Raw genomic sequence first — 27,080 nt, 5'->3', positions numbered from 1 at the left:
TGACTATAGCTCCATAGGGAGAGCAAGGAATCTAGTGGTAGAAGGTCTTGTATTAGCAAGGACTAGGGAGAGAGGGAAGATTAAAGCTACTGTGGATCTACTGCTTAGGAAAGTCCATAAGCTCCAGTGTTCACCTTAGGGTGCTGTATCTTTTTTTGATACTTAATTTAAATTTCTTTGCATTAAAAAAAAAAGTAACGAGACATGATTCGATACATGTGTAGTCAAAGATGAATACTATGAACACTCGTGACTATCCCATTCCATGATGTGAATGGAAAGTGGCGTCATCGCTTATGGATTAACTAGACCGGGGCTGTGTCATCGATGACCACTTTTCTGGGGTAGGTTTGCTAGCATGGCAGCGTATGATTGGTCGCTGGTCTCGCCCCTCAGCCTTGAAATTCTGTGAGAGACAGCACCAAACCCACCACCCATAGCCTTATTAGCTTGCCGCCCCCGCCCCCCCCCTCAGCCTTGATATCTTATTATATGTACTCGTTCGTCATTGGTAATTAGTACTAGCTGCCTTTGACTCCACTTGCGCTCTGTACTATGCCAGCTCCCTCCCCAGCTTGCGAGCTTAGAGGACATGGACGCGCGGTGTGCATTTACTCTCTAATAAATTAGCTACTTCACCAGTTGATTCGGCTAATTGGCCCCTTAATTCTCTACGAGCTAGCCTAGGAGATCAGTAGTAAGTGAAACTCTTTGAAGAATCGATATCAATATTGTTGAAAGTTCAAATTAGCTGGGCTGATCATCGGTCCCATATGATATTTCTTGCAGGTCAGAAGAGGGCGCCAATCATCATCCTGACGTATATGTATACAAGACCGTACAGCACTAATGAGAAGCATGCTAATTACATTTAGTTAACAGATCTGCATAACTACAGTAATCATAATTATAATGGGAGGCCGCTGAGGATCAGATACAAGTACGTGATGAGAAAAACGTGTTGATTAGGTCTGGTGTGGTGGGCGCTAGCTGCAGTTAATTATGCTCACTGTACTGTTCATGTCTTTGCGCGTTTGCTTCCCGTTTGCAATTGTCGCGTCGTCTACTATAATAGCTAATAATTATCTGAATCATCATGCAAGTAAAAAAAGATCTTTTTAGGGATGCTTTATTAGCTTGATCGAGCGCTGATTATATAATAAGCTTCTGCAAACAATGTTGCGCAGGATCCATATACGTTTAAGGAAGGGCACGTCGATGGGCTCCTCTAAAACAGTACAGCAGAGATTTCTTTGCGTATAGAGAGTAATGGCCAACCGTCTCTTTTTCTTCACATCGGCATAATCACATAACTGTCCAACAGCTGTGGAATCCGAATTCTCAGAGGAAAAGAGCCAGAATACAAGGTATTGATCCAGCAAATTATGGCCTTTCAACGATATTAGTATCTGAAGCCCTTTGTAAAATGAACCTATTTCTTATTATAGCGGTTTTTGAAAATTCAGGATGGCGAAAATGGGCGCACGAGATGCTGCCTAACTTGTTGTAAAAGCTACGGAAGAACCATGAAAGTAAGTTCCAAATTTGGCTTTCATAGTACATGCTTGAGAATATTTGTGGCTTTTATTCATATTGCTTCTTCTAATAGTGTCCATGATCATTCCAATACTTGAAGTAAACTTCTTTTTTGAACTACAACTTCTGTGCTGAGATGAAGGTTGTTTGAGAATCAAATTTTATTTTATGTTCTCATGGGCATTATTGTGAAGACCCCCTTATATCACCTTCATTGGAGGGTTATTTAAAATTTCCCTACCACCTTATTTTCAAATTCTAGTTACACCCTTTGTTAAATTTTGAGATGAAGTGTAAATTCTGTTTGTTTTTTAAAGGAAAAAACCCTTGTATATGTACTTTTATTACAACTCCATGTGCAAAAAGTCCTTAATTTATTGAACTCTCCTACAATCTTTTGTATTTTCTAGTAGCTACCTTAAGGATTGATTTTAGCATTAAATCCGAGTGAAAATGTTTGTGAAATTGTGAAGGGTTAGGTACAAAACCTTACCTTGATAGAAAAATAGAAGTCACCTTGATAGAAAAATAGAAATTAGAATAAGTAACGAAGCACTATCTTAGACTAGTATTCATCAAAATCAAACTACTGTGCAAGATTTAGAGGCCCTATCATCACAACTATATCTTCATGTTGGTTTAATCTTCACCATATATCTCTAACCATGACCATGTCCAATCTTCATACATTAGGAAAATTCTGGACTCAAAAGAGGGCTGTTTCAACAATAATATAATAATAGACACATAGATTGAGTGACATGTAATCTACGAACGAGATTCACCGGTGGTGGGACCTCTGTACAAACCCACCCAAAACGTGGAGAAACTCTTATCTTCATGAAATATTAAAAAAAACCATCACCTTGTCTTAAAATATTTAAAACCGTTTTTTTGTCAGAAACTAACACAATAAAAGAATGTTTTCCACATTCCTGTGTTAGACGTGGAGCACTAAAAAATTCTTTCCACCACCCCTAGAACTAATGAAGCTTGAATGCTTGGAATAGATAGATACACATTCTCCCGGTTATTCCCTCAACTTGGTTCCACTTTTGAATCTTGAAACATCTTTGGCGCCCAAAAAGAACACACCGTCCCTCATTTCATCCTCCCTCCTTGATCCACAAAAGCGGTTAGCCCAGTCATCCACTTTCTGCTACTTCTTCTTTCTCATACGTCTGTTATTCTATCATGGCACCCGAAAGTGGACTGAAACGAGCAAGGAGCAGTATCTCATCTGTTGTGTTGTATAACATAAAAGACGAGAACGAAGAATGGATTCCCCAAGTATACAGGAAGTACTCTTGGGTCACTATGCAGCCAGGAAAACAAGGCCACTACCGAGTGAAGGGAAAGGCATCTGAAGACTTGGCCAAACATTGGAAAGGAAGGATCCTTGACTTTAAGATGGCACCAGGAGGGAAAACTGTCAAAGAAGTGTTGATCCAGCATGTATTCATGCAAAAAGAGATTAACGTGGGACCATTGGAAGGACTTCCAAGACACAGACCACATTGTAAGTGCTTGTGTTTTGTATTTCAACGTTGCAAATAAGGTGATTGATATACATTTTTCTGCCTTGCACAGATTTGTACCCATCCAACCTTCAGGAGTGGGAGCCTGCACAATGCTTGACGGGGTTCTTGAATGTCGTACATGGTGAGGTGGGGGAACTTCAATATGAAGGTCGTGCACCAAGTGATCTCGCAAGAAGTAGAACATATTTCTATGACTCATTTTATACCTTGCCCACTCAATCGAGTCGACATGGAAAGTTGGAACGTATTCCGTTGCCCGCACTTGATAGTCCGGAGTGGCCATTGCTTGACACAGAAGTGATAGAGTCATACAGGACCAAAATGTTTAATGATATTAAATGTGCTATGAAGCCTAGCATTGGTGCAAGAAATGTGCACTTAAGTTTGTTTGTTCCAATTGCATGCTTTGTTCATTTATTTTCTGATTGTAAACAATTGAGAAAAACTAGAACAACTTTTGTGTGCAAAGATGTAGATGAAGTCTGGCTTGATCATTTGTTTGACAAAGGTTGGAGAGTGAAATCATCAAAGGGAGATGATTTGATCGAATGTCGATTGAACACCTCCGACATTGCATTTCGGTGAGTGTTAAAACATTAAAATGTATTTTTGTGAAACAGTTACAACGCTTATTTGATTATTCTCGGAAAATTATCCTAATGATATTTTGGAATCAGATACTATATTGCCAGGCAACATCTGTGCATGTCATTTACTTATAGAAGGTGGCGATGGATCAACAACAACTGGGAAAGCATGGACCAAGATACAAGAGATGGCAGCCACTCTTGCTTGATAGATATAGTTATGATTTGACAGGGTCACCCATCTTTGACATTGGAAGTGGAAGAGAATTGGACTCTCGAATATGTTAGGAAGGAATTAGAAGTAGCTATTCAGAATCCTCCAGATCAATTTTGCTTCAAGCTCGATGGTCGGAAGCTAAGTAAAAGAAGAGAGCATCAGATCATTTGTAAAGATGTTGCAGCCCCACATGAATTGGAGGCACTAGAAGATATATGATGTGACCATGTATACGGTGACAATGTATTTTCCATATGCAATAAACTTATCTATTCAGAACATTGCTTTTGTAATGCTTTATTGTTTAAAACAATGTAATGAAGGCAAGAATTCCCCAATTGAATTTTTATGTATACAAAAAAAGGCTTAAAGTAAGAAAGCAAGCAGTGAAGGAACACAGTAGCAAATTTGATCCTCTGATTTTCAAATGATAAGTGTATTTACATTTGATGTTCTCCCTCCAATACATGTATAGCTGCATATTTACGAACGTACATTTGTTGGAAGAAGGAAAAAACTATTTATGGCTGGAACCCATAGGTATCGGCTTCAGGATGGAGCCAGGGCTCTTCTCCTAAGTATGGAGCCCATGAAAGAGGCTCAGACGGGCCTATCCCCCCTCGTGGATTGGGCGGGATGAAGTCCACTGGCCCGTCTGGAGGCATAACTTCAGCGACCTCGATCAATTTCGCAATCTTTTCCTCCCTAAACGTTTGGACGTCTAGGTCCACGTAGCGAGACATTGATGGAAACTGCCATCACAATTCATCAAGGCATAAATAAGATCAACATGACAATATATAAGAAGATAAACAAGCGCACAAATGCGTATGGGAGCTGAAAATGCTTACATCCTCTGAAGGGAGCTGAAAAATGCTTCGTAGCAGCAACATTGCATTAAGTGCAACCCTCCACCCACAGCTGTAGCCATCTTCTTGTTTGGGGACACTAACCCTACGGATGGTCGATCGATCCAGGGTGTCGATGTCCATGCTGAGGCTCTCGTAAGCTGCCATTAGTTTCCTGACTCCACTGTAAACAGAGACCAATCATTATCCTGATCAATCCGGACTTCTAACTCAAACAATAATATGTATCTTAATGATTTTTTCTTACAGCAAAACATTTCCATGGACACCAGATGTCGAATTTGCAAGGTAAATGACATTTTCTTGCACGTCGACTAGTAGAAGACTCCAATGGGAACTGCACAATAGAATTCTATTAGTTTCAATCCAAAGGAAGCACTACATAACTCGTGTACGGTGATTCCTATAAACATCATGCGAGAGAGAGAGAGAGAGAGAGAGAGAGAGAGAGAGAGAGAGAGACAAACTCACTTTTCATGATATGCCAAAAAAAATACTCGGGCATCGTCCAGCTGGACCTCCCGAAACCAGTTCAGCACATCGAGGTACGGAACTGCCTCTACTACCAACAGTGTTGAGACCAGTGAATCAATCTGGAACACTCGTTGCTGTACATCCTCGGGCAATAGCGAAATAACAAAACTTCACAAGGAAACATATCAAGAGTGAGGCATCAACTTTAAGAGCCAAGAATGAAAAATTGTGGGAGGACAGAGAAAAGCGTATACCTTAAAACACATCTGAGCACTTTGTCGTTGACTTCAGTTTTGGGATCAAACAAAATGTTGATTTCTTCAGCATGAATCGGGAAATAACATCTATGCCCTCTAATATTAAAGGGTACATAGAACTCCGGCAACAAAAATTGCAGCGCCTCCCGATTCATGGCGTGGAGTGCTCGAACATTTTCCCTTTTTGTTTGCAATGCAAGCATTGCAGCTTGATGTTCCCTTTGAGCGCTTGTCATTAAATTTGCCCGAGTCTGATGCTCATGATCTGGACCTCCCTCGGTCACCTCTTCAATTCTCACTTTTTGTACAGGCCGGACATCCAAAATTTGTAACATTCGTTCATCAGTAAACGTAACTGGTCTAAGTGACTTATCGTATCTGAAACGAAGGGCTATTAGGCTGAAAAAATCTTTGTCCATTACTGTCACCCTGTGTGCGTGGGCAGCAAGAACGTAACTATCCAAAAAAAATTCGATCATCCAATCTTCTGTGGCCTCTTGCAAGCAAAACAAGGCCGATGCCTTCCACCTAAACAAAATTCCATTCTGCTCACAAATTCTCCTGGCAAGCCTCTGGAAAGGCAATCTGGGAATAGCAGCTGTCGGGTGCTTCATAAACTTTTTGATTTCTCGCAGGGCTGCCGAATGCTCTGCGAAACGCCTGAGTCTAGGCTGCGTTTTGGACAATCGGGAAGGACTGCTTGATTTTCTTGATCTTGAGGCTTTCAGAACGCCCATCTTCTTCCCAGTAGATGAGGGAGCTGCATTATCAATGGGTCTAGCTGTATGCCTTACACGAGCCATCTGAAAAAGCAAGAAAAAGCAGAAAACTTTGCTATTCAGTAGTACACGATTAACAATTCACCATAAAGCGAGAGAGGGGGGCCAAGAAAGCAATATGCACTTCCTCGCGTTATGGTGAATCCATTCACCATAACGAGAGATGAAGGTCCACAGAAACACAATAATTTTTCTCGCATTATGGTGAATTCATTGACAACAATAAGAGGCGGATTATCGTGCATTCTTTGAGCTTCGATCTTGCGTTAAAGTGATTTGATTCACTATAACGCGAGACTAAGAGCCAGTCAAATCAAAACAATCCTCCTCGCGTTATAGTGAATCGATCTACTACAACGGGAGGAGGGTTCTCCCGAATTTCTTACCTTTCCGTCTAGCAGTTTGGTGAGTCGATTCACCATAACACATAGAGCAGTATTGAGATTCTAATGACTCGTCGTCTGCTTTACGCTGAATCGAATCACCATGACGGAGGGCAAACAGTCGAAGAGAAAACAACGGCAGGGGCAAACAGTCGAAGGAAAAACGAAACAATCAAGTATTATACAAGAAACACAAAACAATCAAGTAATACACTTTCATCACATTCTATGAGTGGGAATGGATGGAGACTGTCGTGTAGGAGGTGATTTAATTGACACCAATAAGAGGTGGATTATCGTGAATCCTTTGCCCTTTGGTCATGCGTTATCACCATAACGCGAGTCTAAGGGCCAGTCAAAGCAAAACAATCCTCCTCGCGTTATAGTATATCGATTTACGCGAATCTCTTACGTTTGCCTTCTCCCTTGGTGATTCGATCCACCATAAGACATGGAGCTTATTGAGATTCTAATGGCCCGTCGTGTGCTTTAAGGTGAATCGAGTCACCACGGCAGAAGGCAAACAGTCGAAGAATAAACAATGGCACAGGGCAAACAGTCGAAGAAAAAACAAAACAAACAAGCAATATACAAGAAACTTACAAAACAATCAAGTATTATACAAAAACTTACATTTCTTGCGTGTGAATGGATGGAGACTGTCGTGCAGGTGTTGGAAAGTCGGTTCAGTACTGTGGCGGTAGTCGGAAGTCAGCTGGAGGCAAGCAGGAGGACGGACAAGGCAAAATCGATAAGAGGACGAAAAGGTGGCGTGATTAACGGCTTTGATTAGTCTTTAGAGCGAACACACGTGCTGGCGGGCTGCCAGGGCGACTAGGCGGCGCTAACGTGTCGTATAGCATTAAAAAGGGCTTTGATTAAACTTTATAGCTTGTACACGTGCTAGGTACACGGCGGGATGCCACGTGGCATTCATGGAATGGCGGGTGAAAACGCGGCGCTGACGTGTCGCGTAGCATTAAAAGCGGATTTTGTAGGATACTCATCTCATTTATTGCCTCTTTTGCTAGGTACACGGCGGGATGCCACGTGGCAGTCATGGAATGGCGGGTGAAAACGCGGCGCTCACGTGTTGCGTAGCATTAAAGACGGATTTTCTAGGATACTCATCTCATTTATTGCCTCTTTTGGAGTTTGTATTCTCATTTATCTCCCCACCAACGGCCTTTATCTCCATCAACGACTGACTATCTCCTCCAACCCTCCTTCATCAATCATCCTCCTGTATCCAACGTCAAAGACAAACCTCCAACCTCCTTCATCTCCATCTCCTGCGACGATTGTATACAATTCGTTTTCCTGGTATTTTTATCTCCTTTGTGCTTTTTTCTTCTTTTGTTATTTCGTTGTTTTGGTTTCAGTCGTGGAGAACTTCTTGCTTTGTCTTTTCATCGCGTTAAGGTGAATTGAAAACCTATGACTCCTCGCGTTATGGTGAATTGACTGCGAAGTAGAGTATTTTAATTCGTTCGACACCTCCTCTCTCAGTATGGGTACTGGAGAACTATCTTTATTTTTAATTCAACATAACGTTAGAGGCGTTGCCAAAGGATGATAAAGTCGTCATATTGCGGTGAATCAATTCACCACAAAGCGAGCGAAGGTCCCATAGGAAGCACAATACTCCTCCTCGCATTATGGTGAATCGATTCACCATAACGCGAGAAGAGGTCCTTGACTTAGCTGCAATTTTATTTGCGTTAGGGAAAATAGATTCACTACAACGCGAGGAGGAATACCTGGATTCCTCTGGCATCTCCTCTCGCGTTATGTTGAATCCATTTACATTTTCTTCTTTTGTTATTTCGTTGTTTTGGTTTCAGTCGAGGAGAACTACTTGCTTTGTCTTTTCATCGCGTTAAGGTGAATTGAAAACCTATGACTCCTCGCCTTATGGTGAATTGACTGCGAAGAAGAGTATTTTAATTCGTTTGACACCTCCTCTCTCAGTATGGGTACTGGAGAACTATCTTTATTTTTAATTCACCATAACATTAGAGGCGTTGCCAAAGGATGATAAAGTCATCATATTGCGGTGAATCAATTCACCACAACGCGAGCGAAGGTCCCATAGGAAGCACAATACTCCTCCTCGCATTATGGTGAATCGATTCACCATAATGCGAGAAGAGGTCCTTGACTTAGCTGTAATTTTATTTGCGTTAGGGAAAATAGATTCACTACAATGCGAGGAGGAATACCTGGATTCCTCTGGCATCTCCTCTCGCGTTATGTTGAATCCATTTACACCACAGAGATTTGTTGTTTAAGATCGACTGTCTCTTGATTCATTGCCTGCACTAATATTTTCCATGTCTTTTCTACAGACTTGAATTCAGCCATGTCGCAAGTTCAAGTCGAATTTGATGTGGACGAAGAGATCAAAGAAACTCCTGCAACTCTATTATATGACTTCCTGTACAAATGTCGACATCATGATTTGCACCCTGCAATTTCGTTGATGTTCAATAGCGATTTTTCTCTGGAGGAAACATTGTCTAGCCATCATGGATACTTCGAAGAGGCAAAGCAAGAGTTTGACGAGCTCACAAATGAAGAACCAATGATGATTGATGGGAAAAGTCACATTCATTTTAATCTCAAGGTTTCGCCGGATAAGAAGCAGAGGTTAAACAGGGATTGGCACAAGGTGCCATGTGACAAGAAGAGAGCCTTGCTTTGCCCTTTTCACAAAAGAAAGTGCCGCTTGATGGAATACTCCTACGCCTTCTTATGCTTCTTGCACATGAACGTGCAATTAACAGATGAAGAAGGTACAGAGCCGCTTGCAAAAATTGAAAGTGAAGACACGATTTCTCGTCAGGCAAGTCCCACCGCTGAGGATGCTGCTGAAGAGGAGGACACTCCTCATGTCATTGAGGAGTTCAATGTTGAAGAAGAGAGGAAGCTTAGTTCGGTGGTTGATATTGAGGCAGTTAGAGAACAAAACAGTGATGTAGGTCAGCTTGTGATTGAATCAGATGACTCCTCCCCCATTCCAACGCCATTTCTCCCCTCTTACCAAGTAGGAGATTCAGAGTATATATTGCTGACAGACATACAACGTGTATTTAACTTAAGGTAAGATCATTGCATAGCTTTCATAGCCCAGAATCTGGAGGTCGATGACAATTTTGTAGATGATGATGGGATAGACAAGTACCTACTAGTGGATAGCCATGTAAAAGACACTGAGTTCCTTTCTGCTGCAGCAACACTAAATATGATCTATGCTGATGCCCTTAGATATGAAGGAAAAGATGCCACAGAGGAAGAGCTACAAGAAGCAAGGGACAGATTGAATATCACCAACATGGGAGGGTGTAGGGATGTGCCAAACAAGTCAGCGGAAAACGTTCCTAGTTCGAGCACTAATTTATGGCAAGACGCCTTGCTTGAAGCAGATGAGAACCAAGAGGTTAGTTTTTTTTTGTTCTGGATTTGGCTTTATCAACTTTGTCCTGAAATGTTTGGTGATGTTGTTTCTGGCTAATGCTCCTTTATTTTTTCAGTTGGAAATATATGAAGACACATTCCTCAAACGTGCTTCAGGCAAGCGTATGGCGGGATTGGGCCACGATTCGACACTAGGAACATATATACACCGCCTAAAATTCCCTCAAATTGTGATATTCCACGCTAGCTACTCGAAGGACAACGCCAGTTTTCCTCTGATGGCGATAAAGTCTTTATCCAGGTATTTAGGTGGGTACCACGTAAGGCTGAATGCAAACAAGGCAATACTTCTGGAGCTACAAGCAGCTGTTCGAATTTTTGGAGAGGGACCTGGAGTATATTCGTTAAGATGTAAATATTATTTAACATATGCTGCTTACGGGTTGGCATGTGGAATCACAGATCCCAATCTGTTGAGTGATTGCGGGAAGAAGCATCTTCTTAGAACAGCAAGACCAATGGTCCCTCTTGTGCCATTAATAGAGGATGAAGAAGATGATGCAGAAACGTCAACAAAAAAGGCTCGGCTGGGGGAAGTCTCTGTTCAAGATTAACAAATTTAGATTGTTCCAGTTTCTCAGAAGTTTCGTCATATTTCTCAATACTCTTCTTGTTTACCATTGCAAACTATGAAATGTATATATATTGGAAACATTTATATGGGACATAGATGAAAGCTCTTGTTCTTTTAAAATCTTTCTCAGTTACATCATTGATTTACAATATATATTTCAATGATCAATTTTCTTCCACACTCTGCCCTGTCTTTGTCGTTGTCTTAGCCATTCAGCATGATTCTGCTTTCCCTGTGAGGAGACATATATTGAACGTCTCCGTTCAGCCTGAACCTTTCTTATTGCACATGACACAGCTGATTCAGCATGTTTGATCTTCACACGAGCCCTCACTTGAATCCGCCTATACCACCACTGACATAGTTGCTTCATGGGATTACTTTTCTTTATTCCTCCTCCATGTTGAGTGGCCCTTTGATAGGCACAACGTGCTTGCCAATGAGATCTTTCCATGCCTTGGGTAGACCAAATCCCAAGGCTTCCAAACTCTTCCGCAAAGAAGGTTCCATGTGCATGCAAAATGTGCTACAAATGCTCAACAACAACAAGACATTTAGTATCGTACAATATTTTTTGAACAACAAAAAATACTCAAAGCTGTAGGTTTTCAAGTAATAACCATGTATTGTGTCAAGTTTGTCGCACCCCATGCCTTTTCATAGCTAGTGTAGAACTCTGTCACAACTGCCTCAAATTTCTCAACATCCCCATCTTCAAACCTTGCTTTTTGCAACAAAGGTGCTAGGCGATCAAGCGCCAACCACGCTTTGGCCTTTGCCACCCTTGCTTGTCCTGAAGAGCCTCGGTCAGGTACAGCTGCATGAAGCTTCCTCCACACCTCAAAATCTGTACCCAGATGACCTCTCTGGGTATGATTAGATAAGAACTTTCTGGCTTTTGCACCTCCAAAACATGGTTTGCTAGGAACATTTCCGGTCTTCCCTGATCTTCTCAAGTCCTTCTCAATCTTCACTTGACCACAATGTAAACCTGCATCTGAAAGCACTTGCTCTATTTTTTTAATAGTTCTTTCACTCTCTACTGCTGGTTTCATATTCCATGAAAATTCGATGTACATGTAGACTAGTTTCTCAATTATTCTAACCAGCGCATGCAAAACACAAATATGAACTCTGATCAAAGGGATAGGAAGAATTGGATCCCAAGTAGGATCCACTCCTGGAGCATCACGATTTGGAGGTTCACGCCTATTACTGATTGCATTTGGGCATTTCCATTCTCTCTCTTTTCCTCCTTTGGAGACACCTCGTTCGGTCATACAATACAGGCAAGGATACTTGGCCATTGCTCCTTGGGAAATACCAAACATGCATTTCAAGGTTTTAAGATCTGCAGCCAGGTGCCATTCAACCTCATATTCACCATATCCTTCTACATAAAGCTTTTCGCCATTCGACTGCTGCTGGATAGTGGAAGGAAGCTCAGTCTGGTTGAAGTACCACTTCAGAATTTCATGGGTCTCTGTTGGAACCTGTTAACAACAACTATTAGATTGTCTACAACATCATAACAAGAGGATAGCAACATAATATTCTTTATTTAAAAATGGATAGCACGTCACCTCAAATGCAGCCAGCCACCAAATCTCATTTTCGGATTGTACACTAAAGTGCTTCTCATCAGCATTACTGATACTTGCATCCAAAGCTCTATTCATTAAAGTAATGCTAACCCTTTCCAGCTTCTGTCCTTTGATCACCTCACTCTCATCAAGTTTCAAAACAAATTTCAGCCTTCCATTGCACTCATGTACACTGATGTCATAAAATTTCACCATAGCCATTTGTAATTTACGAACATCCATGATGAAATTGTTGAACTCTGTAAGCTCTATAATTTTCTGTTCCCCGCTCTTTTTAGTCACTGTCAATGTGCTAGACACGTGACAAGGCTCTCCAACAAGTTCGACCATTCCCAAGTGGAGAATATTTCGAGCTTTGTTTACGTGAAATGGTTTTGGAATGGGAATTACTGTCTTTTTTCCAAGCTTGCAATTGAAACCCTCTTTTACTTTATTAAACAACATCCTGTAAGACTTTGTGCTTATACCAGCCATGTCACATATACCTTGTGCATCTGCAGGCGTGAATGCTTCACTCACCTCTTGCAAGGATTGCTTTGCTATGTCTGATCGAAGTCTTGCAAACTTAGGATGCTGTATTGCTGACTCCATGATGTCTCTTGTCAGAACTTTGCCAAATATATCAGAACCTTGCTCTTTTGGACCCACAACATCTGTTACCATCCTGAAGCAACAACGATAGCTATTTCAGTCCACCATTCATCTAACTATACCACCCCCACACCCAATCCCCCATCTCCAAGAAAGGAACTAAAGATGAAAATGAAAGTGAGTGCTCAAAGAAATTTAAGCTCAAAGAAATTATAGATCCCAATACCTGCAAGCTTTTACACGACGCTTCCATTGGCCACCTCCAACATTGAGTTCTTCCAATGGTTTGATCTTTCTCTTGCGTAATCGAGCACCTAATGGCGTGTCTTTCAAATATTGCAATTTTCTGTTGAACTTTTCAAGTTGTTTTCGAAGGTGTGCATTCTCACTCTCCAATGTGAAATTGTTGATTTCTCGAACTGCCAAAATTTCATTCTTCTCCTTTATAGTGTCCTGCATCTTACAAATAGTCTGCTGCAAATGATCAAACTCTTTTTGTAACCCAGCACAAACTTTTGCCTTGTCCTCGTTTGAAGCTTGCAAAGCTGTTGTGATCGATGCCAAGTAAAAATTCGCACCTTCAAGCATTTTTATCCTGGCATCTCTATCACTCAAATGTCTTTCAAAGATACTTTGACATTGGCCAAACAGTCTTTTGCAATACCCAAGCAATCCATTTTCACCCTCACACACAAACTTGAAGAAACTTGTCAACCCAAAGAATGATGGAGATTGAGAGGAGGTTGGATCTGGTGGGTAAATACTACCATCCAACCAAAGGTCCATGTTTTTCTTTCCTTCATTTCGAAGCTCAGTAATGCGGGCTTCGCATGCTGGCCTAGACCAATTTCTCTTACAGCAGGGAGCATAATCGGGTTCTACTTGGAAGTGGATGTCCACCTTTTTCCTCTTTTGCTGCACAGGTTCCATTGCATTGTTCTGTGCTTTAACAACACCAAAAAGCATAATGAACTCACACTTTAACCAAAAAAAACCTTAGATATTACACTTATCTCCCGTGAAGAAGATTGCTTCATTAAAACCAAAAGACAACATCACTAAATAATACCTCCTTGTCCATCAAACAAACTTGTTGGTATCCTGGATGAACCCAAATGTACAGAGTACTTGTAAGCACAACCCTCACTTGAAAAAGGTAAGAAATGGGATTGTTATTCATGCACAAGCAGGTATGGCGCATGAAGAACAAATACTTTTCCATCCTTTTTCAAAACTTGCCGCCTTGAGAAGAAGAGAAAATCAAAAACCTCCCGCTCAAAAAAACTCGGATTTGGAGTGGTAGTGGTTGTGCAATCGGGAAGACAATGAGGGAGACAATGCAAGATGATTGGTTGTAGGGACTAAGTTCGGTTAGCAGAGTTGGCTTCGTTACATTCAAAAGTGTAATGAAGAAAGAGAGTGGTGTCTTTTTTCAATAAAATAAGGCACCATAGTGGGAATAAAAAACTATACTCAAGATGCATTGTTTTGAATTAAAAAACACCCTACATGTCAGTTAATGGAATAAAGAACTCAAAAACGACGCACGTGCCCTCCAATATTATATGTGGATTTATTGGCTTGCTTTGTCCACATCACCATCCCAAGGGATCTCTTACAAGGCCCCTTTTTGAGTCCAAATTTTCCCTAATGGTAGTCAATCTCTAACTAGGCCCAATCTAGCCTTATCATTACAACTAGATCCTCATTGTCCAATGTCATCGGTTCAATCTTCGTCATCTATCTCTAACCATGTCTTCATCAAAATCTTAAAGCTAGAAAGTCAAATCACACCCTATGTGACAGGAGATGCATTGCACAAACTCATAGACAAAAGAAGCACACGAGCTCAAAGAGCGACATAGATGATAGCAATAGCTAGAATGTACTCACATATAATAAGGAGAAAGTGGAGTATAGCATACTAGTAGTTGTGCAAGGGTTGATGTGGCTGCTAACACACTAAGGGTGTGTTCTCAATCATGAAAAAAAACCCTGCCCCAGCACAGGGTGAAAAGTGCCCATGATCAACTTTGTTCACACCTAAACTTCCCAAAGGCAAAAGGCTAACACAATGCAATGCTTGACATAGGTAAAAATGTAGTGTAAGTTGGAGGATGAAAATGAATGCCAAAATCAAAGAATTTTTGCAAAACGTTGATATAGCAACTCCCCAATGTTAGGTTTAAGCCCTTAATGGTAGGGATTAGTGCACATAGTTAGCCTTGTCCTCTGTTAATTACATATAGTTATAAATCGAGAAAAGGATTGATTCTCATGGATGGAATGATTCAAGATTTGTTGTGTTTACTTCTCATAGACCCAATTGATGATCCCTAGAAATATTTTTCTTCAATCCCACTATAGGCACTGAATTTAAAATTTTCCTCTAGGTGGGTACTGTATTTTGCAGAGTTGATTTCATGGCAAAGTTCTTCAAACTCGTTGATGCCCTTTGATTTGGTGTGTGTGAAAGGGCTTAATAAGAGACGTATATACTTAGCCTTGAAATAAAAGTCTTGAGAGAGGGAGATCTCAACTGATTTGCAGGGAAGGGTATTCTTGTTATAAAGAAAGAAAAGGCTTAATTTAGCTACCAATGATGGTTTTAAGACCATATTAGGGAGTTTGGGAGAATTCCATTACTTTGGGAATTTACTTTTCAATCTACTTTTTGGCGCATCTTGAGCGCATATACTAGTTCCAAAGTTATGGGAGAATGTGGATTTAGAACCTACTCTTCAAGAGCTTTACAACGATATGTCACATGAGGGGGTTTTGACAAAATCTTAAAAGGGTTTACTATGCCTCCCATGTTTTGATCTTACAAAATGGGAATTAGGGTTTTCAACCATCAGCATTGTTCTTGACTTTATATACCCACTTACATCCACCTGCCTTCTTTCCTTAGGCAAAGGCACTAACTCCCATGTTGCATTTGCATCATCCAATGCTGCCATCTCCTCATCCATGGCATCTTCCCATTTCGTATTTTCAATTGCCTACTCAAAGAAAGTGGGCTCAACCTCCTGTATTGCTTTTACCATGTAAGCATAACATTTGATGGGATGTATATTCATCATATCTCAACCATCAAAAGGGTATCTAACCCTCGTGGACCTGGTACACTTGGATCACTGCCTGGTATACATCAAGCACAAAAAGTTGATCTACCTTTTCCTTCCCTTTCCATGATACATGTCTACCTGATCATTTCTCAACCTACCTGACCATGGGCTAACATTGGATCCATTGCTCGAGGACTCCTAGGTCCACTCAGCACCTGTGATTTACTGCTCTACTTGTGGTGCAACATCAGTACTTCTTACATCTGCATCTTCTGTTACCTTCACTACTGGTGCATACCAGCTACTCATCTCATCAGAGACAACATCTCTTCTTACTTGCATCTCACGAGTGGTAGGGTTATAACATTTTTAACCTTTTTTCTCCATAGCATAACCAATGAAGATGCATTTCTCTGCCTTTGCATCCAACTTTGTTCTCACTTCATCAAGAACATGTACATATGCAATACACCCAAACACTTTCAAGTGAGACACATCCGGTCTTATGCCTGTAGTGGGTGCCCTGTTCATAATGTACACATCCGGTCTTATACCATGAACAGCTGTAGTGGGTGCCCTGTTCATAATGTACACAGTACTTGCTACTACTTCTGCCCAAAAGTAATGTGGCATATTCTTTTCAGCCATGAAGGCATGTGCCATTTCTGCCATGTGCTTGTTTTTCCTTTTTACAACACCATTTTGTGTTGCGGAGTGTACCTGCATGTAAACTACCTCTTGATTCCCTTCTTTCTTAGGAAATCATTGAACTCATTATAGAGAAATGTTCTCCCCCTCCATCTGATCTTAGGCATTTTATTTGCATGCCTTTTTCCTTCTCGACCAAGGCTTTAAATCTGTGAAAGTGAGCAAACTCCTGACTTTTCTCCTTCATGAAATAAACCCACACTTTCCTAGTGTGGTCATCAATGAATGTAACATAGTACGTGCAACAACCTGCAATTGTTAAAGTCTTGGTCAGTTCCCATACATTTGAATGTATGATGTCCAATGGCATTGCACTGACATGCTTTTCATGTGGGAAAGCATGTTTGGCCTACTTACCAAGCTGGCATGCTTCACATACCTTATGCATACCGTCAACCTTAAACTTTGGCAAAACTTGCAATAATATTTTGGGCCTGCATAGACTTCAATCACTGTACATTCACATGACCAATGCGCTTGTGCCATATGTCAATATCTGCAATGACACATGTTCCATGCGCAAACATAGCTGCCTTTCTCTCATGCATGTTCACATCCAAAGTAAACATCCTGCCATTTTTGTTACCCTTTGCAACCAAGCGACACTTATTTTTGAAGTCTTCCACAAAACATCCTTGCAGACCCTGCTCAGCCATCTGTCCAACAGAAACCAAGTTCTTTGTAATATTTGAAACATGAAGTACATCAGCCAAGTACATTTTGTCATCCTGCATAGACAATGGCACTTTACCAACTTGCGCAATGGGACGCACAATATCATCACCTGTTTCTACATAACCTAGTTTTTCCATTTTTTGCATATCTCTAAACCACTCAGCATGACTGGTCATGTGGTTTGAGGCACGAGAATCCACATACCATATATCTTGAGATCCTGACACATCCCGTGTTATGGAACTAACATGTGCTGCATCACAAACAGCTGCTCACTTCTGTCATCACCTCCATGTTTACTAAATGATGCATAGTTGCCTTGCTCTGCAACTTTCCACTTTTAATGCCATTTTGCTTTCTGTAGTAGCACTCCTTTGCCATGTGTTATGGTTTTCTACAGTAATAGCATTCTATGCCATTTGCGTTTTGATTTCTTTGCTAACCACCTCGGCCTCTTTGGCTGCCCCTGCCTCTAGACTAGCCTCTTCCATCTGTGTATGATTGCTGCTGTGAATCATTGGACAGTTGTCCAAAATTCTGATTTCCTTGTCAGCCACCACCTTGGCCTCGACCATGACCTCTACCTGAATTAGAGTAGATGCAACTCTTGCTTTAATTGCAACTTCCTTGCCTTTGTGTTTGTCTGGAACATCTGAACTAGATTCTGCCATACAACTACTGGAGTGTTTGCATCCTGTATGTGTCCTATCATAGTGTCTGTGACACTAATTGAAAGCTAGTACATGACTTTTCTTGCACCGTGATTCCATTCCTTGAATGCCTTTATATCTGTAGGAGTGGCATTCTCCTCAGATAACTCTGGAGGCTCCTCATTGTCTCCTTCTACATAATCCCAAAATCCTTTACCCATTAGGGAATAATTGGTCATTTTGAACTTCCACCATGGAAATTATTCTTATCTAGCTTCTCACTAACAATCTGATTAGTTTCGTCATCAGACATGTTTTCCTGTAGCAATTAAATAACCTGCAAACAGACAACTTCTGTATGCAACTTGTAATACAGCAGTATCTCCTGTAACTGCAGCAGTGGTACTTCAGCACGGCTTGTGTGTCACCAAATGTAATACAGTAGTATCTCCTGTAACTGCAGCAGTGGTACTTCAGGCACATCAATCAAATAACCTGCAAACAGACAACTTCTGTATGCAACCTGTAATACAGCAGTATCTCTTGTAACTATCTCCTGTAAACTGCAGCAGTGGTACTTCAGCACAGCCTGTACTTTGGTCACCAAATGTGACCAGAGTACATGTACATACACCATCAACAATACATGTGCAAACCCTGTCTGTACTTCCAAAATGTACTGCTACACTATTACAATAACCAAATTTTGAGCAAAAATAGTTCTCTACCAGAACTTTCAAAAAACTATCGAAAATACCCTGCAGTGACGAAACGGGGCCCGTAACGTGAATCTAGCTGAAACAAGTATTGTCCAATAGGACAGAATACTTGCCCTCGTGTAGCTCCGCTCCCGCTTGAAGACAGCTACTCAATTGAAGATGTGTAACTCCCAGAGCTACTGAGCGGGTGTTGTACCTAAACCAAGAAGGGAAAAGAGATGATGGTGCTCTTACTCGTTTAGTACCGCTTCCTTCCTGGCTTGTTCTTACCTCTTCCTTGCCTCCTTAGCTCTCACACGAACCAGGCTCTAATACCATAAAGAGAAGGAGAGCTTCAAACCCTAGTAAGAAAACATAAACACATACAAGAGAGAGCAAGACACAAGAGAGAGATGGATAGCTAAATTTTCTTCTATCTTCTTCTTCTCTACTCAACCAACATAACATAAAGATAAGAGTACACACTATATGGGTTAGTACTCAACTACTACAACATACAAGGGTCTGTCCATAATGCGAACACGACTAAATGAGTTGGCGCTATAACTATGCCAGTCTCTAGTAATCCAAAATGGCTGTCACATAGCCTATCATCCCACTGGCTGCATATCACCCATAATCTCACCAACTATGCCAGTGGTGTAGATGCAGAAGCTATCACCCAGGCGGGTCATTAATGTCTGCCGTAGCACTAGTTGAGCTCGATATCTCAACACTAATGTGGTCTTTTTTAATTAATATAAACCTGGTCTTGGATCAGCTATACATGGATAAACTAATTAAACCTATGCTTGGATAAACTAGGCTTTAACACCACTCCTAGGTTGTGATTGACGAAAGCTTAAAGGGTGGATAGAAATGATGATTAGACATGGTGGTTAAGCATGGTGAACAAACTAATCTTGGAAACCAAGAGTTGTCACACCACCCATGATATGTCATGGTTCACACACCAAGGAAGAAACGAATGATTAGCCAACATATATGCCCAGTGTGCCCCTTTCGTGAGGGCTGCTAGCATGCCTAGAGGCACACAGTACATCTGCATGGGGCTACGGAGACTCTAGCATGCCGCCAAGGCATATCCGTAATCTACCTAACCAGCCCTCTAGTCTTCCACTAAAGGCAAGCTTGGAGGAGTTGACAATAGGAGTCGTCCCTATGGACTAGATATACCCTTTCATCTTCCACAGTACCTTTGTATGTGGTATTACTTTTGGTAATCACTTTGGACTATATGTGTCCATTCATCTTCCATACTGCCTTTGCATGTGGGATTACTTGGTATCCCTTTTTCCCATCTTGCAATTCCCACTACCCATGTACCTCCAACAACTAAGCAATAAGAGTTAAAATCTAATCATGAAAATGTTTAAGTCTGACAGAAGTGATTAGCATAAGCAGGGGCACTTCATTTATAAATTGGTGGCCTTAAATAGGCTTCAAGTAAAAGCCACTAAGGCCGAAGAAACTTGAGTTTTTGAGTTGCTAGAGAATAATTTCAAATGTCTCCTATTGTCTCCACAATTATCTCCTTGAATATAGGGAAATAGGTGGCTATCCTTGGCATGTACTTTATGCTAAATGTAACTACGATAAAACCTTCATGCTTTTGAAATAACATTTTATCCTTTAAACCTTTGGTCACTCTAATGGATGATTATTTTCTTCTTCCAACAATGTTTAGCCTTTTAAAAAAATCATCTTTAATGATAATGGATGATTATTTTCTTCTTTCAATAATGCTTAGCCTTTTAAAAAAATTAGTCACACCTTGAATCTTTAGACACTTATGCTTAGTCTCAAAAAACATTTATTCACATGACCTCAACACATGCTAATAAACCAAACTTTCAGTCAAGAAAAAACTTACTTTTTGGGGTGAAATATGATGATAATGAATCTATAATGCTCCTATAATGATGAACCTCCTTATCTCATAGATAGGCTTTACAAGTAATAAACTTAGCTCAAAGATAAGAAGGTCCCGTGACTTTACTTGATCTAGAGAGGAAAAGCATTATGGAATTAATCTTTTACTAAAAGTTAATCGTCAGACTTCACATAAGATAAAATTTGGGTTGTTTCTAGTAGGCGAGGGGTTCATGGAATTCCTAGGCAATGTAGTGACCTTAGATAACACTACAATAATGGAGAAACAATGTGGCATAGAAGAGTCGTGTAGAATTTAAAAGAAGGATTGAAAATGACTCAACACTTATGAAAAGAGATATTGCCAAGTGTTTATCATATGTAATATAATATAATTTTTTCAGGCTAATGTCATATAGGGGAACACTTGCAATCAAATTCAAAGACCCAAGTTGAGTCACGTATAGCGAGTTACCTTATCTTGACATTTTTCCTGTACCTACCCTTGATGGGTTGATTATAAGCATGTACGATGAGTTCACCAGCCCTCATCCCGGCGGGGCCGCCTCCACTTCACGGAGGCTGGGTGTGTGTGTGTGTGAAGGGTCATTGGTTGCTGTCGCCAAGTCATGGCATATTGCTCATGTGTAGTATCGGATGATTTTGTAAACTTGATGGAAAAGCACACATGTTGCAAAGTGGTGGGTAGCTTATAGCCTAAGAGAAAGGGGGTGAATTAAGGGTCCCTTTGTCATGTTTTGAGGGTCCTTGACCACTTGATTGTTTTGTTTGCAGGGGTCATGGATGCTATCATCAAATCATGGCAGATGGGTCACTGTAGTCAAAAAATCAAAGGGTGGGTCATTACATATTGTGTAGCCAAAAATCAAATGCAAACGTGGTGGAAAATCCCACATTTTGCAAAGTGGCGTCATAGGTTATGGGCCTATGGAGCCTGACTGGGCCCGCAGGTTCTGACTGCATGGCAACCTATGATTCGTGGAGAGGTCCTGGTCGACGGTGCGCGTTGGACAGTCTTGTCCCTGTGTAAAGGCCACTGCTTCTCGCATTGCCACAGACTAAGAGCTCTTGCGCCCTGCTCTTTACATGCGCAGGAGATAATCAAGCCCATTAACGTGCCCCTACACCAGCCATATATGGATCCTGCACAGAACTATTGGCCAATTAATCATAATGATCATCAGCTTGTTACTTTATCCCCCCTGAATCACATGAACACAGTACTCATGAGCCCACCTACCATATCGGATCAGCGTGTTTCTTTCAAGAACTCTCCAAGTCTTTTATCTCCCCCGGCCCCAATTGCCTCTGCCGCCGATTATAACTACGATTACTGTAACTGTGATTCTTGGAGTTATCCTAAGCAGGATTCTTCCATTAATGCTGTGCCATCTAATGACCAAGGTTCATTAATCCAACTAACTGGGCGTCAATTATTAGAAGCGGAGTCCATGATCTCTGGATGTCATAGTCCTCCTCCTCCTCCTCCTCCTCCTCCTCCTGAGAAGGATTGCTATAGTTATGCTACCGCATATGACCAGTCAGCCCAGCTACTTTCATTGATAACTCCAGTACCCTGCAATATTTGGCCAGCCAGTTTCATTGATATAAATCCTGCAAAGAGTCTCATGGCATGCAGCACAAGCAACAACTCGACAACACTACCCAGTACTCATGTTGGATTCAAGCCTTGGAGACCGCAATTTGATGAAGATATACAAATGCAGGGTGGTACTCGTCCTACGTCTAGCTGTTCTCTGTTGAAGAGATGTCTCACACGGTTTCTTCCAAGGCTGGCTAGTGTAGGTAGAGAATTTAGGGGGAAATTAGAGGACCATTCAGCAGCTGGTTCTCTTGAGGGAATTACTGGCCAGACTAATTTACTGACTAATTGTCTGCATGAGTTACCGAGTTTATGCACACCTTCCATTTCCTCTAATCTTAAGCTGGATGGCAATAGCAGAGTGCAGCAAAAGGAAGTGGCTAGGCTACACATGATAGCAGAGCGCAAACGGAGGCAAAGGCAAAGCGAAAGCTTCAAAGTCCTCAGAAATGTTGTGCCAAGTATAATGAAGGTGACGACTACTTCTTTCTACCAATGTCTAGCATATGCGTGAATTTTAAGGACGAGAGGCTGCAGCAATGTAAGGCTGTGCTTGTCCAGCCAGCCAGTGTGTGACTCAGTCATTAATTACATAGCGGGTGTATCTAAATCACATATAAATTCATAGGTCTACAGGGATCAGTTGCTTAATTGGTTAGCTGTAGTTATGATGATCAGTAATTATTCCTATATTATGAGTAAATTAGTGTTGTTTCCCATATAATCATATATCATGCATTCATTTTTTCTTTCTGTAATTTTACTTTGTCTGGCAGAAAGCCGATAAGGTGACTATCCTGGAGCGTACTCTCCAACACCTCAAACAACTCCAGAACCGTGCAGATGAGCTTGAGCAAGCCGTGCGTGTAATACAAGCTGCTTCAAAGCCTGCGCCCAATATGATCGCGGGCACTGCAGCTACTAGTAGCTGTGTAACGGCGGCGGCTAGCCACCAACTGCAGTACTTTCTCTCAACTGATCTGCATCAGCCGCCAACTCCTCCTCCTCCTGCACAGACCGGCTCTTGCAGTCGGTCAGTCTCTTCAGCTGATCCGCCGGAAACCCAGTACTCGGGCATGAAGGTGCTGACAAGCCAGCAGGCCGCTGGTCAACAACCGCCTCTTTTTCACATCAACATGAACATGACTGTCCAACTAGCAGAAGCTAATGACACCATTATCAAGGCTATTAGCGGTCTTGAAGAGAAGAAGCTGCACTGCATCCATGTAGAATTCAAGTTTTCTGAAGAAAACAACAATTCCAGTGTCAACATTTTGGCAAAATACAAGGTATAACCGCCCTTCCTCCTTAATTGAGCTATTTAATGTCTTGAATAATGAAACCTATTCGACCTATACACATTTTGTTTTGCTTGGGAATGCAGGATGGGGAGAATTCCATACCAAGTGCCGATGAGATATTACTCGAAATTAAGGAGTGGTGGTGGAGACATTCAAGTGTTCAAGGAAGAAGAGGGAAGAACCATGAAAGTGAGTTCCAGGTGTTTAAGGCTTGAAATAGTAGTTTCGGCCATGATCATTCCAATAGGCAAAAACTTTATTGATGTACAAGTTTCGGTTGAGGGGAAGGTTGCATTAAAGCAGAATTATGCCCCCGGCCCCCCCGCCGCCCGGCCAACCATGCCAGTTTTATGCTCACGGTTATGATTGTTCATATGTGAGCCAATTTGAAGAAGTCTCTTTGATGTGACGACCCGATGTATGCTACAAGAGCGAGCATAAATTTCGCCTATGTGCAAGTGGAGCATAAATTTCGCCTATATGTAGCTACATGCTCAAATGAAATTTGCTAAACATGTGCATTATTGGAGTATTTATCAATTCACACAAAGCATTATACTACTGGCACTTCAACTCACAACTAGCATTTCGTTAAGATAGGGGCTACCAAACGATAGGGCTCATGGATATTGTACCCTTTTTTACACTTTTATCATATAGACATCTATGTCTGGTTGGAGCTCATGCCCAAGCGTCCATGGTGACCTTTACCCATGTATTGGACTTCATGTAAACGATGTCTTGTGTTTCCAACTCCACGCTAACAAGTCATCTCCTTCCTCACTTCTTTCATTGGTATCAGAGCCTGATCTTTGGTCCTAGAATAGGTTTTCCTAATCGCGGATTAGCAAAATCTTAAAATTACAAAACCCTAAATTTTGTATTTTTTTGCCAAATCTAGGAGTTTCAACTTTCAACCATTTTATGGATTATCTCTTAGTTTTGATCTTGGTTTTGTAATTAGAGAGTGATTTGAGATTTCATCATTTTCGGATTTTATTTTTACATAGTTTTCAAATTTGCTAATTTCTTGATTTAAGAAGATTAGCAATGAAAATGTATTGACCATTTTTGAATTTGTATTAATCATTGTTTTCAAAAACCCTAATCCACTTTACTACTTGATTTCTTAAATTTCTTGAACTTGCTTTCTTGATTTTCTTATTTTTAAAATTAGGGTTTATAGAAATTTCAATTACCAATTTTGAATGATTTCTTGCATTATCTTTCTTAGGGAGCATACTTTTTCAAAGATTAATCCTTAGAACCCTTATTTCTTCAAGATTAAAACCCTAGATTACCAAATCTTTGAGTTCTTAAAAGAATATTGTAAGAAAAAGGTGGTTGTATAGTTCGTTGTGCAGTTTCAAGTGCAGAGTTAGAGATTCAACTGTAGAGTTGAGGATTAGTGAAGATTTGTTTTAACATTAGTGTAAAATTAAAGATTCAAGTGCAAAAGAGCAAGATTGGTGCAAAGATTCACAGTTGTGAGTGATATTTGTCAAAATCCAACACATTCTTTGCATCTCTTTGCTATTTGTTTTAGTTCTTATTGAATTCTTGCAAGAAATAGTTAAAGAATCAAGGAACAGTTGAAAATACCAAGAAATATTTGCAAAGAAAGATTAAATTGCAATGATTTGTGAAGATTATCCTCATATGATATTGTTTACAGTCTTATCAAGTAGATTCATACTAATTATATTAAAATATTCGTATTAATTTTGTGCAAATCTAAGTAAACAAATCACAGAGATACTGTCTTGATACAGTAAGTACAGTTTTGATAAAGATTGAGTGCAGATTGGGAATTGAACCCAGTCCACTACTAGTGTGAGCCAATGTGCCCCATACACCAAAGGGTTCCTAGCTAACCTGCATATAAGAATCAACAATAGTATTAAAAAAGAAAATAAAATTGAATGAAAAGCAAGATTACATCAAATGCTTCAACAAACAACAATGACGCAGGTGTAGTTATCATGTACAAGTGCAATGAGTAATGCAGAGTGCAAATGAAAAATCGGAGGGACATTACAATGCAAGAGGCTTGGTGAAGACCATCGATTGGAGTGAGAGTTTTGACAAAGAATCTACATGATGATGCATGGTCCAAATTTTTGAGAGGCAACCAAAGACCCAGCTATGTCCTGCTAGAGCAAAGAAAGCTACACAAACAGTAGGACTTGTGATAAAGAAGGTGATCAAAGTCACACGTTTGGCTATGCCACTGGATAAATAGAAGAGCTTATGCCTGTGATCCATGTTTTAGCATCTACAAGGCAGTCAACTATGTAGGTCTCTCACTGGCATTCCAACAATAGCACAAGTTACCTCAACATAAAAACAAAAAAAATAGAGGAGGAGATACCTCACACGCTTCGGGCAGCAGACAAAAGACAACCAATGTGGGGGGAAGATCCTTAATGTCTTTGCAAGGTCAAAATTTAGGGGCATCTTGTTATACTGCTCTTATCTTGTTCCCAATTACTACACACTTTGGAAAATGAAAGCCAATCAATGGGGGAGGAGTTCCTTAATGTATTTACAAGTTTGAAATTCAGGGTCATCTTCACATACTGCTCTAATCTTGCCAATTACTCTAGCTTGAAGAAAGCATCCTGGTGGAAGAACAAGCTCCTCCATAAGGACTAGTGCATCTATGGGATTATTATCTTCATTGTAGAGAGTGTGTGGAATAAATCCTTAATTATGAGGATAGTGTTGAAATGAGTGATGCCAGAGTGCCAAGTCACCTAGCCAAGTTATCCCACATGAGCTATCATAGCCTTGTTGTACTCTCCTCATACAAAAGTGGACCATTTCAAGAAATGCAAAATGTAGCAAACTCTCAAGCCTCTCTATAAGTATAAGTCTCAATCTTGTAACCTAATTATGCTTGAGTCTTAAGCTGAATTAGCTTAATTTATTCATTATGTTTGTTATTAGGTATCATCCACCCTATCTTAGCTTAGCATTAGTCACATGTTAATTAGATTAGGATTAGAAGCTAAGTAGATAGTTGATTATAATTAGGGAGCTTGATCCATGAATTTTAACATGGTATCAAAGCTTGGTTTTAGCTCCTCATTAGCTTAGGTCTAGCCTCTCTAATCAATCTTTAGTTTAATCTCATCATTACTCGTCTCCTTCTTTACTAATCTCACCTTAGCTACTCACCTCATTTGGGGCTCCGAATTGCCAAGCTTGGCATTGCTTACTCCATTATCTATTTCCAAATTCCTCTTGCAAGGAGATTCCTTAGCTCATTGGTAAGAGGTGTACCAGAGGAATTAGAAATCTTTTCATTCCTCAACTCGATTTTTGATGTATGGCTATCACTAGTGATTCATCTCATTTGCTGTATGTGAGCAGAACTATACCAAGCCATTCTAGAGTTATCTAGTACTTGGTACAAGCTTCTTATATTCCAAATCTCAGGCCAAACCATGTAGTACACGAGCCGATTAGAGGAAAAAACTAGTTTCCCTTATTCGTCGTTTTCGCCATTTTTTAAGAAGCATTAAGCTTCCTTTTAGTTCTAAACAAAAGAACTAATCAAGGGCAATAAGGC

General features: G+C 40.6%; 2 protein-coding genes across 2 annotated transcripts; one reads left to right on the top strand and one right to left on the bottom strand.

The window, feature by feature from the left end:
* The first annotated feature begins 460 nt into the window (after positions 1-460).
* Positions 461-23,872, top strand: LOC147631837 (uncharacterized). Its single transcript, XM_086807966.1, has 7 exons — positions 461-697; positions 790-1,367; positions 1,467-1,532; positions 22,566-22,677; positions 22,982-23,494; positions 23,590-23,642; positions 23,674-23,872. Exons 4-7 carry the CDS (start codon positions 22,597-22,599, stop codon positions 23,870-23,872), a joined length of 846 nt encoding a protein of 281 aa, XP_086664092.1. The 5' UTR covers positions 461-697; positions 790-1,367; positions 1,467-1,532; positions 22,566-22,596.
* LOC147631838 (uncharacterized) lies at positions 4,667-6,682 on the bottom strand. Its single transcript, XM_086807967.1, has 5 exons — positions 6,647-6,682; positions 5,479-6,284; positions 5,222-5,392; positions 4,998-5,087; positions 4,667-4,913 (listed from the first exon to the last, which is right to left on the bottom strand). Exons 1-5 carry the CDS (start codon positions 6,680-6,682, stop codon positions 4,667-4,669), a joined length of 1,350 nt encoding a protein of 449 aa, XP_086664093.1.
* Positions 23,873-27,080: the final 3,208 nt, after the last annotated feature.

Source organism: Cibotium barometz, chromosome 14 (assembly GCF_041138505.1).
Source record: "Cibotium barometz isolate CiBa-2024 chromosome 14, ASM4113850v1, whole genome shotgun sequence".
NCBI classification, from domain to species: Eukaryota; Viridiplantae; Streptophyta; class Polypodiopsida; order Cyatheales; family Cibotiaceae; genus Cibotium; species Cibotium barometz.
The sequence above is the reverse complement of the archived record's forward strand: the minus strand, read 5'-3'. Positions and strand labels throughout refer to the sequence as shown.

What these genes read in the sequence shown, in the direction of transcription:
- LOC147631838 (XM_086807967.1), bottom strand. Translation starts at nt 6,682, where the DNA reads ATGGTGAATCGACTCACCAAACTGCTAGACGGAAAG. An exon ending in CCAAACTGCTAGACGGAAAG is followed by an intron (nt 6,285 to 6,646) that starts GTAAGAAATTCG and finishes TTGCTTTTTCAG; the next exon opens with ATGGCTCGTGTAAGGCATAC. An exon ending in GTGCTCAGATGTGTTTTAAG is followed by an intron (nt 5,393 to 5,478) that starts GTATACGCTTTT and finishes TTCCTTGTGAAG; the next exon opens with TTTTGTTATTTCGCTATTGC.
- LOC147631837 (XM_086807966.1), top strand. Translation starts at nt 22,597, where the DNA reads ATGATAGCAGAGCGCAAACGGAGGCAAAGGCAAAGCGAAAGCTTCAAA. An exon ending in TTGTGCCAAGTATAATGAAG is followed by an intron (nt 22,678 to 22,981) that starts GTGACGACTACT and finishes TTTGTCTGGCAG; the next exon opens with AAAGCCGATAAGGTGACTAT. An exon ending in ACATTTTGGCAAAATACAAG is followed by an intron (nt 23,495 to 23,589) that starts GTATAACCGCCC and finishes TTGGGAATGCAG; the next exon opens with GATGGGGAGAATTCCATACC.